This window comes from Ictidomys tridecemlineatus, chromosome 6 (genome assembly GCF_052094955.1).
Source record: "Ictidomys tridecemlineatus isolate mIctTri1 chromosome 6, mIctTri1.hap1, whole genome shotgun sequence".
Taxonomy (NCBI): Eukaryota; Metazoa; Chordata; class Mammalia; order Rodentia; family Sciuridae; genus Ictidomys; species Ictidomys tridecemlineatus.
In genome coordinates, this window is record NC_135482.1 from 184,100,362 (window position 1) to 184,115,622 (window position 15,261).

The following is a 15,261-nucleotide window of genomic DNA, read 5'->3' on the forward strand; positions in this document are numbered from 1 at the left end:
ACATCATTATAAATGAACAATTTTTAGTCAATACTTCAATCTGTTTTGCATTTTGGTTTCTAACCTCATATTTGACAACAGAATTAGAATTAGAATATCTGCTATAGTTGATAATTGGAATATCTGCTATAGTTAATATTTTCTAGGCACTAGGCTAAACCTTTTCCCTGATTTATCCCATAATCTGATATCATTAATTTCATTTTTACAGGAGAGCAATTGAGATATTAACCAACTCACTCTTAACATCACATAGCTTGAAATAGAAAGGGCAAATCACAGAACGTCTGATTTTAGCTCTCATTAGTGGACTTAATATGGATGTCACTTGTCATACTAGAAATATTAAAATAAAGAACTTCAGTATTTGGAAATAGGACTATTGTGGCATTAAAATACTCAAATAATATAATAAAAAGTAAAGTATAAAGAAATCTTCAAAAGTGAGGAACGATTTAATAATGAATGAAAGAGGAAGCAAGATTATAGATTTGTTAAATGATAGCTACTTGCTGAATGATAGATGTTCTGTACTTTCTGGACAGAGAGCTACTTGCAGGTTAAAGAATAACCAGCCTTTAGGGACATGGACTTGGATTTAGATGAAAAAAATTTAGAGCAGCTCTGAACCTGATTCATTCTTAAGCTGACAGAGTAATCCTGGTATCTAGATGTTTTAAGTTTTTCTTCTAAGCAGTTAGTGTCTAGGAAGGGGAAAACATGCTCAAATCCATGTCATTCTACCCTCTAGATTAGGCCTATGTGTTTGGCAGATAATAGCTCAAAGCCTAATTACATAGCTATTAGAGGTCAGTCGACAATCTCAAATATCTGGCCACATTCAGTGGATCTTTAGTATCAACAACTTTGCAGCATACTGCATTCTCTGACCTTTTTTAACCATTTTCTAAATCCCCTTCCTCCATTGCCTACTCTATTATATACTCATAAAATGTCCATTTCTCAATGTCTAGCGTATCAGCACTGTGTTCTGCTTCTAAATTATTACAGTGGGGCTAGAGCTTTTTCAGAAAAACTGAGCAAAATAAAATGATTTTTTTTTATTGCCCCAAGGGAGCAGTTCTGTTTGGGAAATTTGTGGAAGAAACCCCATGGATTTACATTTATGAGATTATGTCTGATAAGAGCCATTATAATCTCTTATCACCATAAGAATACCAGTATTTTATGTCAAGTAGAAGTAAGATGCTTATTCCTAGTGGGACATATTTACACCAAAATTATTTCATAGGCTGTGTGTGTGTGTGTATGTGTAGAGGTATTGGTTCGTGAAAGAGTATTAAGTGGCTGCCTTACTATCTCAATGCAATAATTTCTTGTTTGCAGAAATGAAAATGCTCTCATTTCTTTTTTTTTTTTTTTATTGGGACCCTGATAGAAAGAAAACTAGAGATAGAGATAGACGAGCATAGAGAGAGGAATTGCAGGGATAGGGGAAGGATTTCATCTGAGAACACTGATTGACATAGTGATCATGTGCCCCAGGTCATAAATGATGCTAAGTTAAAATCAGTTTTTGCTTCCTGAAATTCTTGAATTATTCATATATCAAGGCAAAGAAATAAAGAGGGCTTCCTCTATAGTGTTAAGAAGGAAAAGAAGGAATTAACTGAGGTCCATGGGGTGGGGGGAAACACTAACCAAAGTAGTGTTGAAAGATCGAGAAAATCACCTGCTATCCAAGTGATGCACACAAATCCAGTATTGGGTGTTCCACTGAAGAAAGTATGTTTGCTTTGGAAAATATTCTCACATCATGCACTGCCCTTATCAGCTGTCTTCCCCATGAAGGGTCCTTCTGCTGGATATCCTGTTTCCAAAGTACTCGGAGATGAAAAAAAAAAAAAATCAGATCATGATCACATCTTTATTATAATATTCTTTTTTAGGAATTTATGAATGACAAAATCATTAGAACACTGAGAGGTTTTGTGCATGGGTTTTGTTTTATCCTCATCAATTAGGCTTAATAGTTAGGAAAAGTAAATTAGTGATGCATAGACCATTTGGTTTTGAAAAAGTCACTCCTGCCTGGTGTCTTTAGCTCTCAAGCCAGGCTTCTCAGTGGGACATAAGTATCAAAATTTTGGCCGGGGGAAGAATTTCACAATTCACATTGTTCTATCCTCTTAATTTTGGTATTGGCAAAATCTTCAAGTCAAACAAGACAGGAGCATAACAATGCTAAACAAGTTTGGCTATCACTCCTAGGAGGAGCCACAATCCAACCTAGGGAACAATGGATGTCTCAGTCAGAGATTCTTAGAAAGAATTTTTATCCCCATTCCTCCTCCCTTATCCTCCCAACCCTCTGCCCTGTCTAGAGTTCTTCTAATCCTGCCATGCTCCTCCTCCCTACCCCACTATGAATCAGCCTCCTTATATCAGAGAAAACATTCCGCATTTGGTTTTTTGGGATTGGCTACCTTCACTTAGCATTATCTTCTCTAACTCCATCATTTACCTGAAAAGGCCATGATTTTATTCTCTTATTGCTGAGTAACATTCCACTATGTATATATACCACATTTTCTTTATCCATTCATCTACTGAAGGACATCTAGGTTGGCTCCACCCTTTAGCTACTGAGAATTGCGCTGCAATAAACATTGATATGGCTGTGTCCCTGCAGTAGGCTGTTTTGAAGTCCTTTGGGTATAGACCGAGGAGTGGATAGCTGGGTCAAAAGGTGGTTTCATTCCCAGTTTTCCATACTGCTTTCCATATTGACTGCACCATTTTGCAGTTCCAGCAGCAATGTGTAAGTGTGGCTTTTCCCCCACATCCTCACCAACACTTATTGTTGCAGTATTCTTGATGACTGCCATTCTGACTGGAGTGCAATGAGATCTTAGAGTAGTTTTGATTTGCATTTCTCTAATTGACAGAGACATTGAACTTTTTTATATATATATTTGTTGATTGATTGTATATCATCTGTGAATTGTCTGTTCAATTCTTTGGCCCATTTATTGATTGGGTTATTTGGTTTTTTGGTGTTTAGCTTTTTGAGTTCTTTATATACCCTAAAGATTAGTGCTCTATCTGATGTGCAAGTGGTAAAAATTTGCTTCCAAGCTGTCTCTCTATTTACCTCACTGATTGTTTCTTTTGCTGAAATGAAACTTTTTAGTTGAATCCATCCCATTTATTGAATCTTGATTTTAATTCTTGCACTATCGGAGTCTTATTAAGCTAGTGGGGGCCTAATCCAATATGATCGCTATTTGGGCCTACTTTTGCAGTAACAAAACAGCATGGTATTGGCACCAAAATAGACTGGTAGACCAATGGTACAGAATAGAGGACACAGAGACTAACTTATATAATTACAGTTATCTTATATTAGAAAAGATGCCAAACACATACATTGGAGAAAAGATAGCCTGTTCAACAAATGGTGCTGGGAAAACTGGAAATCCATATACAAGAAAATGAATTTAAACCTGTATCTCTCACCATGCACAAAACTCAACTCAAAGTGGATCAAGGACCTAGGAATTAATAGATCTTTAATAAAAGTTCATTTTTCTTTAAAAAATCTTTAACAAAGAACATGTTTTATCTTCAGGTTTTTAAAGCTGGCATTTAGTACCAAACTATGTGAAGAACCATGAGACACCTTGTATTCCCAGAAAGCTATAAGACATTCTTTTTTTCTTTTAACCATACTAGGAATTGAACATACGGTCTCATGCAAGCTGGGCACTCTTTTATACATATTGTTAAGTGTTATAAATAAATTTTAACCATAGCATCAAATATCTGTTGATCTTTATTAAAGACCATTTAAAGAAAGTGATCTTTAATTGTTCATTTGATTTTCAACACCCTGCAATGACTTTAATCTCAGGGGTCATTTTAAAATTTTATTTAGCAAGGCATTGATTGGGGTTTTTTCTTTACTCCAGAGGCCTTGATCAACATTTTTGACATAAGCTGAGCTACATCAATTGGAAACTCACATCTCATGCAACAACAGACTGTTTTAATTTTATGAAGTAAAGGATTGGCTTTTATTTGCAAATAGCACCAAAGAAAGCAATATTATCAAAAGAAGTGGCCTGATAGATCAAGAGATAAATCGGCTGCCCTAAATATTTTATTCCCTTTTATTCTACATTTTCATATGACATAAACACTAATTAAACCCCTCAATGGCTTCCTCCTTCCAAGAGAACATTTTTCTGTCTGACAAGAAATCTCAGCTAAAGAATGTGCGGTTTACAGGAGACCTGCCATTAAAAACACGTGTCGGTTTCACCTGGTGAAGAGCTCATTTGTTTCCACAGTCTGATTGGCAGAGATAACAGGAAGCTCTTACCACAGGCTCTCACCCACTGATGTGATGGAACCCAGTACCTTTGCCTTGATGTGGTTTCCAAAGACAAACACCCTTAAGACTGTGACATATCTTGTTATCTGGTGTTGCCTGGTACATTTCAAGTAAAAGTGGGGAAAAAAGCCACGGTGTTTTGAGGGTTTTAAGGCATCTTTGCTTACATGATGATGGTGGGGTGCAGAAACTAACTCCAGGTTCAACCGAAGTCCTTCAGGTGTTTGGAATGGGTTTGCAGATACGCTGAGGCCCAGAGAGAGCTCCTGCCCATGGGTAGGGGAGTAGAAGGGAGAGGTACCCCAGGGTTCAGTAAACTGTTAGAGATGCGAAATCTCCAGAATCTGCTAGAAAACCTTGCCATTCCATACTCATGTTTTCATGCTTCTCATTGCAGGGGAACACTTAAGAATCTGTCCTCAGGAATACACGTGCTGCACCACAGAAATGGAAGACAAGCTGAGCCAGCAGAGCAAACTAGAATTTGAGAACCTCGTGGAAGAGACCAGCCATTTTGTGCGGACCACTTTTGTGTCGAGGCACAAGAAGTTTGATGGTAGGTGAAACAGTTTGGCTTCACTTAGTTTTTCTCAGAGAAAAGGTGTGCTTTTCTGTGACAATCATGCTGTTTTATGAAAAGCTTTTTTTTTTTTCTTGAAGGAGATTTTCATTCCCTCTTAAACATTTATAGTATTGTCTATTTTTAGGAAAAGCATGAACTTTCTTGACAATGTGTGATTTTTTTTTACAATAGAATCTTGGAAAAACAAATCTGATTTACCCAAAAGCCATTTTGCATTTGTGCTTTGCCTATAAAATTTATTCTGAAAGATTTAGCTCAACTTTTCCTTTTTAGGGTGAATCTAAACCAAGTTTTGTCACTGGGGCTTGTCTTCTACTTTCGTATGGGGATATTCATTTTTTAAAAATTGTGTCAGTTGAGATTACTTGATATATAACATCCCTTCTAAGAAGACAGACTCGTCTTAGCTGCCAGTGACATGGACTCCTTTATTTTAGAATTTGCTGTTGTGATAACACATCTTACCTGGTACTCGTGACACATTCTACATAAGATTTAGATCTTCCTTCTCTTTCCTGTTTATAAACAATCTACTTCATTTCTTTGTTCTATTGGTTTCATAAATATTTTTGGATTCGAAAGCGCAAAGACCAAAAGCAATTATTACTGAGTTTCAGCACCGAATTTTCTCATCAGAGCCTTAGAGAAGTAATCAAATGCAATCTGATTTTTAAAAGCAATGTTAATAGTGATAACAATAAGGTTAAATATTTTTGGATGGTGCAGTTTTTTAGAATGTACCTTTCTATGATTGTAAACCAGGCTTGTGAACGGTGGCAAGCCTGCCTTCTGTCCCCTCCAACATGTCACATTGCCCTAGGGCAAAAGAGCTACTGCTCATTTTCTTTACCCTGTTCAGTTATGTACAGCAGAGCCATCTTGGGAAAGCTTACAGAGTCTTTTCTGTGTAGAAGGACAAATGTTCTACTTCATTGCCGCTTTAAACTATTATTGTGGCACTGATTTCTTTCAAATTAATCCTCCAAGTTAGAAAAGACTTGGTCGTCACCAGTGTTTTCGGTTCTCATGGTGATATGACATTTTCCATGTACGTGACTAGGACTTCATCTTTTCTGCAAGTATGTTTCAATGTCTTCATATTCCTTCTTTTTCTCTTGCTCTGTTTCTAACTTTTTCTGGGGGTATATAAGAAAATCATTCCTTATTTAGCAGCCATGCCATGCAGGTTGTTCCCTCGAATACAACTGGGGAGTAAAAAAAGGTTGCCCTTGACTGACAGATTACAAATCTAGTGGCATTCAGGGACTCTGTGTTTCGGGGACGACAATCTATCATTTCAAATTGAGGCAAATTGAGACATCTAGTTATTTGTTACAGAAGCAGGTGAAGTGATCTGCTGTTACTGATTTTTATCTATGTCGTTGGAAAACATAGTACCTTCCCAAAGTTCTGCTCCTGGTGATGCTAAAATAAATCAAGGGCAGTATTCGCAATTGATCATTTATATTTCTTTTAAGAAAAATATTAAATGTTATGTAGTTTTATGGTGAGAGGTTTTTTTTTTTTTTTGATAAGTAAAGCTATTCCAAGAAGACTGAACCACATACTTCTGAGATTATCATATGAGTAGCTTTTAATATCTTTGGGTCTACACAATTTAATCCCAGATCTCATTTGTCTTTGTTTTATTAAAGAAGTCTCAGTCTCTCCCCCACCACTCTCTCTCTCCCTCTCCCAGGTGTGGTTCAAATTGTTCTCGTGTACTTAAGGGTGTGATGTCAATCAGTTTGACAGGACATTGATTTTGCTCAGATGAGATCTGACACGGGGTGATGAATTCTTTAGCAGCAGTTGTATGAGGCTGCCATGAGGGAGAAGTTAAGATTTTTTTTCCCCCCTTGGCAAGATTTCATCTAGACTTTACAAAAAAAAAATTAAAAATGATTGTTTTCATCTCTTAGAGCCCATTCTTAACAATATTATCATTATCATCCTCAATTTAAAAAGTCATCATAGTATTTTCTGCCTTTTTTTTTCCCCAGTCCAGGGAATAGAACCCAGGACCTTGTACATCTCCAGCCCCTCCATTGGCTTTTTACAAAAACACTTTCTCCTGGCACTTATTGATGAGTTTCAGTTCTCATGAGTACAGAAGAACTGTCTAGGATGACTTGGAGAATGCTACCTTCTGAATTTTATTTTCTCACATGAAGCCAATGCTCCTGTAAAGGACTTTTGAGTTTCTTATTAGTAACTTCCACAGTGAGTCATTTTGCTTTATTACTGGAGTCTCTTTATCCAGAATATTCTGTTTGAGGTTCTGCCTCAGGTGCCACTTTCTGAGAGAGATAGGTCTGTCATTTGTATTTTGTACATCTTTGTGGGCTCTAAGGTTCTATTGTGAAGACAACAAAAACTACTGCTTAATTTAAAATCATGAGGCACTGACTTTCCTTCCTACTTTCATTACGTACAACAACAACTTCGACTTCCCTGATATGTGTGAGTCAGTCCATGGTACATTCAAAGAGGTTAAATCCAATCACTGGGATAATTAGTCTCCGGTTGTTGTTTTCCTTATTATATTACAATGTCTTGATTCCATTTAACTTTTTGGTTTCTGGCAGACATGATTCTCTTTTAAAATTTGAGATTCTAATATGCTTAACATAAAACCACATGCTTCTCATGGTCATATTCTTTCCCAGTTTTTAATTAATATTTTGGGTAAGATTTATCATAAGATTTATTTAGAAGATACCACTTGTACATTTGCCAATAATTATTGGAAGGTGGGCATCTAAACCTGAATTCATAGGAACTCTTCCTCAACTTATCCGCAATCACCAAGCTTTGCTTTGCAGTCCCATTGAGAGTAACATTTTCAGCCGAAGGACAAGGAATTGAAAAGGGATATAGTGCCACTTGCAGAAATTTCATTCTTTGGTAGATAATTTTCTTATCACTGGGTACCTGTTTTTTTTTCCCCCTGACTATGAGGATAAAATTGAAATTTTATCAAGAGTATATATAAAATTTATGTTCTTGGCACCAGTGCTTCTCCCAGGGTCCTATGGAATTTTATTTGTTTTCTCCTTTCTCTGGCCAAATGCCTACCTGACTTTTTTATCAGTCACCCCGTAAGCCCCTCCCCCCATGTCTGGGGTCCCTATAAAGTTCCCTCAGCACTTTACAGGGGTGTTCTCCACAGGCTTTGTAGCCGAGCCCCGTTTTTGGTTTGCTTCACAGGGTCTAGTGTCCTGGACAAAAAGCCAGCTCAGTGCAGCCGGTAGAGTGACCACAGCTTTGTCCCCTCCCTTCTCACCTTTCCCCTCTGCCACATACCTTAGAAACCCACAAGTCCAAAAACAGCTGCAGGAAGTCACATTAAAAGGCAGACAAAGTGTTGGGCTCCCCCTCTTTTGACTTGAATTGTGTCTTTAGGGACCTGTCAAATTGGCATTCCTGTTTCAATGCCTACTGCTTTTATGCTCCTAAGTGCTTTGTTAGGATCCCAGGACAGGGAGAACTGCTATACTGATAGTGAGAGTAAGAAGAGAAAACACCTGGCCCAGATCCTCAGTCTTGAAGAAGCTAGCCCTGTTTCTCACGGGGAGATTCTAAGGCGGTCACACAAATACAAAGCAGCAGGGTCAGGGTCCTGCCCCAGGCCCAGCACAGCAGGATCCTTGCTCTCAGCCTCCTCTACCCTATAACCTCCCCAATGCTTTCTAGTGCTCACGTGGGCTGGCAGTTCATGGTCAGCCAGCCAGCCCTCTATCTCCCCCGCCTGTCCTGTCCCAGGTTTTGTGGGAAGGAAGTGGAAATGACCGTCAGAGAAAAGTGGAAGGAGATGTTTTTAATCCTTGAAAAAGAAAATTGCTCACCTAAATATAGCACAAGCCCCCAAGGAGCCTGGAGTTTGGAAAGGGAGAATGACTTGCCAATTTCCATCAAGAACAAGGGAGCCAAGAGTGTAACCTGAGACGTACATCCGCCTTATAAATAGTCATGTTATAGGAAATCAATGTTTGGTTGAAATTCTAACTCAACTTTTATCTGGGGTGGACACTGGTGAAAATGATTGATATTTCTTTAACAAGGCAATAGTGATATTGGTGGGTCAGGAATCCAGCCACATTTGAGAAAAGGTGGAAAGAGTGTTGATTGGGAAGCTGTGCCTAAATTAAAGGGGAATGCAAAAAAAAAAAAAAAAAGGTTATTGAATCAATGAAAGCCCAGTGTTTATTCTCACTACTTACAAGACATAGTGTTTTCTATCTTGATTTAGAGGCTAGCACTCTGTTTTCTAAGCATGTCTATGGAATATGGATTATTCAGAGACAGGGATATTTGCTTGAATGGATATTTTATTTTGGTTATTTTATTTTCCTTTAGATTGATTTGAGTGGAAATTTATTCACATTCGGAACTCCATATGAGGTTTTGTGTTTAGTATGTTCTTCTTCATCTTATTATTTTTCTTTTCTTCCTGGTTTTTATTTATGTATTTTAATGATATGCATTTGTCCAGAGATTTTGGCAGCAAGTACATTTTTAAAAGCAAATTTAAAAAAATGAACAGTGATTTCCATCTTCATGAAGAACTTGTTCTGTTGTAACACCTCTGAATACCCATTGCCCTGAATGTGAAAATAATTTATATACAGAAGCATAATATTTTTATGCTGCAAATCTGCTTGTGTTTTCTTTTTAAATATCATTTCTCATCTATATACTGTAGAGATGACAATAATGTAATGACTTCTTTAAAATATAGCCTAATTTTCTCAGAGAATGCACTTATATGAAAAAGAAAAAAAAAATCCTAAGTACTTTTCCAGATGTTGGTAGAATCCTCCACATTTCTTGTCACATGGGTGACGTTTTATGTACCTGCGCGTGTGCTTTTGTGTTTCCATTTGAAAACCTATTTTTTTTTCGAGCCCCGTTGGTAGAAGTCACTTGGCTAATTGTGTAGCAGATGGAAAGATGACTAGCGGTGACTAAAATATGGTCCTGGCCTCTCAAGGAGTTTACCTTTTGAGGGAGACATAAACAGAAGACAAACACTAAAGAAGGCAGAATTGACTGTGTGCTAAAGAAGAAATCCACTGGAAACAGAAGAGGTAGTGAGAATTCTGTTTAGAGAAATCACAGGATTTTTGAAAAGCTGGCAATCTGGTACCCCCTAAAGAATGCATTAACATTGTGGTCATTAAAGAGGTGGCAGGAGGAGACAGAGGCTCCACGGATTTTGTATACATATCTACAGAGCCCTTAGGACATATTAGCATAATTAATATTGATTTACTTCCAAAGGTTTTAGTTTATTGATAGCTATCAAATACCTATGATGTAGATATTGTGCAAAGATTTCCTATTCCTCGTTTCCGTCTGCCATTGTATTGTGGAGAACAAACCACAATTGTAGAGCCTAAGTCAGAAGCATTGTTGTTCTTTAATCTTTGGTTTGGCTGTGCCAAGGTACGTTTGACTCTAAATGACAGATTTGATCTGAGCCACTCTAGATATCTCCTATTCTTTTGGGAGTAGCATTCTAGCTTGGCCGTGTTCTTCTCTTGGTAGAGCCTGTAGACTCTCAAGCCAGACAGGTGGAGTCAGGAAGCCCCTTGAGGCGTGGAGAACTGACACTCTGTCTTCCCAGTTCTCAGTGACCAAACCAAATCTCATGGTCCTTCTTGACATTAGTAGGGGAAGAGATTGTACTACTTCACAGAGGTGGAGATGGAGGAGAGGGTACATATTTCCATGGTAATTTACTATAGTTCACACCTGAGCATCTTTGTGACTCCCATCCAATGTTTTCCTCACTACTTTGACTGTTTTTTAATGGGATTCCCAGGAATTCCAGACCAATAAGTATTCTCTCAATCAAGTGCAGTTAGGCACAACTATTATACCACTACCTGTCTTATCCTAACAGTGATGTACACAGGCATTACCACACACACATACAGAGGAGCACTCACACCTACACACAACACACAACATACTTCCATGGTGCCATTTCATGAAGGTTTCAATGTTAATCGTGGTAGGAAGCAATAAAGTGAATGCATAGGCTTCCATCGAAGTCACAGACATTTTGTGTAAAAGACGGTCTTCTTGAATCCAGAACATTCTGAGGTGAGTTTTAGAAATTAGAGAAATTGTCTCACTGGCACTGGAAAGTAATCTGCCAGATTTTGCAAAAGGTAGGCCTTCCAAAATGAAAATCAGCTGATGAGGGATTTGGCTTTGACAGAGCTGGTGGGTGGGTTTATAAATCACAAATGCCTTGTTTGCACAATGCTGAAGGAGATGATCCTTACTAACTGGGCCTTTTCTATGCAGTGCACAAAGAACCCAGGTCTCTGTACAGGTGGAATCTGTCCTCCTTTCTCTCTTCCTTCCTCCCTCCTCCCTTTTCCTTCCTTCCTCCTTTCTTTATCCCTCCCCTCAGACTTTGGCAGATCTCTCAAACTTAAGGATGTACACTGCTAATCAACTGCTTCACGGCTTCTGTGATATATTACCAACCTTTTTCTAATTCTCAGACCCCTACCACACACCTCAAAGTAACTTAAAATATGTCATGCTCATGGTGTAGTTGAAATATTATCATCTTATTATCACCAATTCCCTTGCATGGTGGCTTTGCTGAGCAGCTGTTTCACAGACAAGCCAATTTCTTTTAAGTATTGCTCTATCAGACTCTGAAACCAGCCCTACCAGAAGGGTTCTTGGTCATGAATGTTAATGAGCAGACAAGTATCTGTGCTCTGCCAGAGGCTCACTAATCCTTTGAGTAAGTATGGGTGAATTACAGGAGAAATTTTATTTAAGTTAAATTGATCTGCCACTGAATAGAGAAAACTGATTTTCTTATTTTAATGAAAATCAAGAAAAAAATATTTAATGGGGGCATAAATTAGGGCTCTGTGAAAATAACTTTTGTCTTTCGACCTGAGAACACAGTAGTTCGGTGTAGATTGCCCCAACTGCATAGTGTGTGTGACACTAGGGAACTTGGTGTCTCCAGTGAGATCTGCAGAGCAGTGGGAAACGGAGAAAAGTCCCTCCCTCGGGCGGGATTTGGTGTCACAGGATTCTTGATCTTCCTTGGTGATCGATCAGGGGTAGAAATAAAAATGGTCGTTCTCTCCTTCCCTGAGAAAATACAAAATATCCTTCTTATAAACAAATAAAATGACAAAGTCACAAAAAAAAATAATTTTTATACTTCTAAGACTCTGAGATGCAGAAGAAGATTCAAGTGAATCTGTGTCTGAAAACACATAGCCAAGGCCTAATTGGTTCCTTGAGGTGGACACATGGGAACAGGATGGGAAGAAAGACAGTCATTGTTGAAACTGGTTGATGAGTCCATAAGGATTTATTGGATTATTCTTATTATTGTATAGTTCTATGGAATATCCATAATAGAAAAGGATTTTTTAAAGAAGAGAAGACATATACACGATAGATGATTTCAATTTGGGAATTCATGGTAGATGCCCAACAGAGTCAACCAGTATTGCCATTTTGTTTTCTTGTCTGCTCCATAGCAAATCACACTGAACTCATCATTTTCAAATTGCAAAGGTGAATGCAACTTATCGGATCCAAATGACTTTGCTTCGGCTTCCACCCAGTATCCTGTTGTTGTTTTACTGAATGTGGCATCTCTAGTCTATTCCTGTGAACTAGTTAAAACAACACTTAAGCTTTAAATTTTTCCATAGTGTGATTCAAAATGCTAAACTCTTCTTTACAAGATGTGTAGACACAAAGATAAACAGAGTCTTTGATATGATTTGGAACCTGAATGTGTAAAAAAACACATTTCCCAGGGTGGCACTATTGAGAATCATTATTGAGGTGGGACCTAGTTGTAGATCTTTAGGTCTCTGAAGGTGTGTCCTAGATGGAAATTGCAAGACTCTAGATACTTTCTAGCAGTTCTCTATTTTCTTTCCTGGCTATGTCATGAATATTTTCACTCTGCAATATGTTCCCACCATGATGTACTACCTCACCACAAGTCCAGAACAACAGGACTAATTGGTCATGAACTGGAAGAACAAAATTGGGAGACAGATCAACATTTTCTCTTTATAATTTGATCATCTCAGGTATTTTGTTACAGTGACAGAAAACAGACTGACATTGTATTCAGTCACAAATGTCAAGATTCAAAGACAATGTAAGGTGTGTTTTAAAATGTTAAAATTGTAACATTTCTAGATAATTGAAGAGTTATTATATAATTCAAGAGTGATTTGGGACTGGATCATTAGCTACAACAAGAGCTAATGGGACTTTTTTAGCAAATCCATTGAAGAAGCAGCTTGCCTAAATAATTCATTTCCTATGATTCCATTTATTTTATTAGGATAAGAATTCTGAACCAAATATGGAGGAAGAGTCAATGGCCAGAGAACAATAAACTTAAATGCTTTTTAAAGCTCAGGAAAGTTTTTTTAAAATCACTTATTACAGTTTCAGAGTGTGCCATTCTTTCAAAAGTTTTGTTATATTCATCAAATAGACAAATATTATACTTGGGATGATAGTATATACGAGTTCATTGTCTTTATACTCTTTGCTCCCTACTTCTAGATTAATTGAATACAAACAACTTGAAAATGAAAAGCAAACTTTGAAATAAGGTATCTGGAAATATGAGCACCAATGTTTGAAGAAATTCTTTTGTTTCTGAAAGTTCCTTTGAATATTTCTCTTTTAGAGACAATAATTCTGTGGTCATTATGGGCTTTAGTTTCCTCAGGATTCCTATCTCCTTCTCCTTAGTGCTTAGTTAGTTGACACTTTATCATTTTCACTTATTTAGGGTTCTTTTAATAGTGTTCTTTAAAAAATATGATCCATTGCATATTCTCTGTTGGAGTCTTAAGTTCATTAAGTATATGGATTAGGTCTCCTATTTCTATTTTTTCTTCCTATGCTTGACTTAATATGGAATATATTTAATATTGCTACAGTGTTGTCTGAGCATGGTACCAACCTGTGCAGACCCAAGGGCGCATACCAGTTAGATGAGTTACTTAAGTTCCTATAAAAAATACAACAGAAAAAAATAGGAAGCCTTGAATTCTAGTATCTATTAACTCATAGGTCCCATAAACCTGAAAGCCACACATGATTTCAGCAGTTCCAATGGATTTAGTGGAACTAATTTAAAAGTCTCAGTTCTCCAAAGGAAAGCAAGAAGCAGCAGGCTGGGTGTATTGTTCTTTATCATACCTGTGTGCATGCCTGCATGCCCTCCTACACACACATCCATGGGCACATGAATGACAGGAGGTAAAGATACACATAATTCTTTCTCTTGGGGGATCAGTTAATATACAATTTCTCCCAGCTACTACTCAGAAATAATTTTTTTTTAATTGCAGTGCTGGAAACCCCTACCAAGCCCTGGAGCATGCTATTCAGCTGTTGTGCCACTGAGTTACATCCCCAGCCCAGAATTTTTTTGTTTTTTTTTTAAATATCCTCCATTCATGAAACAAGTAGTCTGCAGGTCACTTCATTTATCCCTGGTGTAAATGGCGCTGAGATATTAGCTATCAGGACATAGAACTGTCCAGAATTTTAAAGAGGTTTTCCAATCTTTCCTCTAGGGTGTTAAAGTTGGTGTATGTTTGACCAATAACAGGTCTCCATTTATAAGGGGTATTTAAGCACCTGTTGCCCAGCAAATGATGCTTTTTTAAAATACATTAAACAAGTCTCCCTTTCTTCCTTACACCCAAGATGAGTAATTCATTTGATCTTCTGCAGATCAATACTGTGCTTTATTATTTGAATTTGTAAAATTTGTACACTCCAAAATTTATAGTTCATCGGTTCAAATGTATTTTTATTTTTTTACAATCTATAAAATCCTTTTTTTAATTTCTGAGTTACTATTTCTGCTAGAGTGGTGTTTTCTGAGGCCAGATCACCAAACGTTCTTTCTCTTTCTTGTTTCTTTTAGTACTAGGGATTTAACCCAAAGATGCTTTTCCATGAGCTTTATCTCAGCTCTTTTCTTTTGTTTTATTTTGAGACAGCATCTTGCTAAGTTGCTTAGAATGTAAGTTGCTGAGTTTCACCTTCAACTTTGGACCCTATTGCCACAGCCTTCATAGTCAGTGGGATTGTAGGTATACACCACAGTGCTTGGAAGTAACTTTATTTTAAATGGCATTTTCTGATTTGAGCATAATGTGTTCATTGTAGAAAACTAGAAAAACTTAACTTTAGCAAGTTACATTATTTTAAATGATTTTAAATGTCTGCATAACTTGGAAGAAAGCAACAGCAAGAGCCTGATCTTTGAGAAAACTGA

At 37.4% G+C, this 15,261-nt stretch overlaps 1 protein-coding gene across 4 annotated transcripts in view; it reads left to right on the forward strand.

Moving 5' to 3' along the window:
* The window catches only part of Gpc6 (glypican 6), a 1,046,794-nt gene that overhangs the window by 260,194 nt on the left and 771,339 nt on the right, over window positions 1-15,261 (forward strand). For all 4 annotated transcript variants that reach the window (XM_005317045.5, XM_040281651.2, XM_078016208.1 and 1 more), the window contains exon 2: window positions 4,755-4,913. In XM_005317045.5, the coding sequence (XP_005317102.1) occupies window positions 4,755-4,913 (159 nt within the window). The remainder of the gene's footprint in view (window positions 1-4,754; window positions 4,914-15,261) is intronic.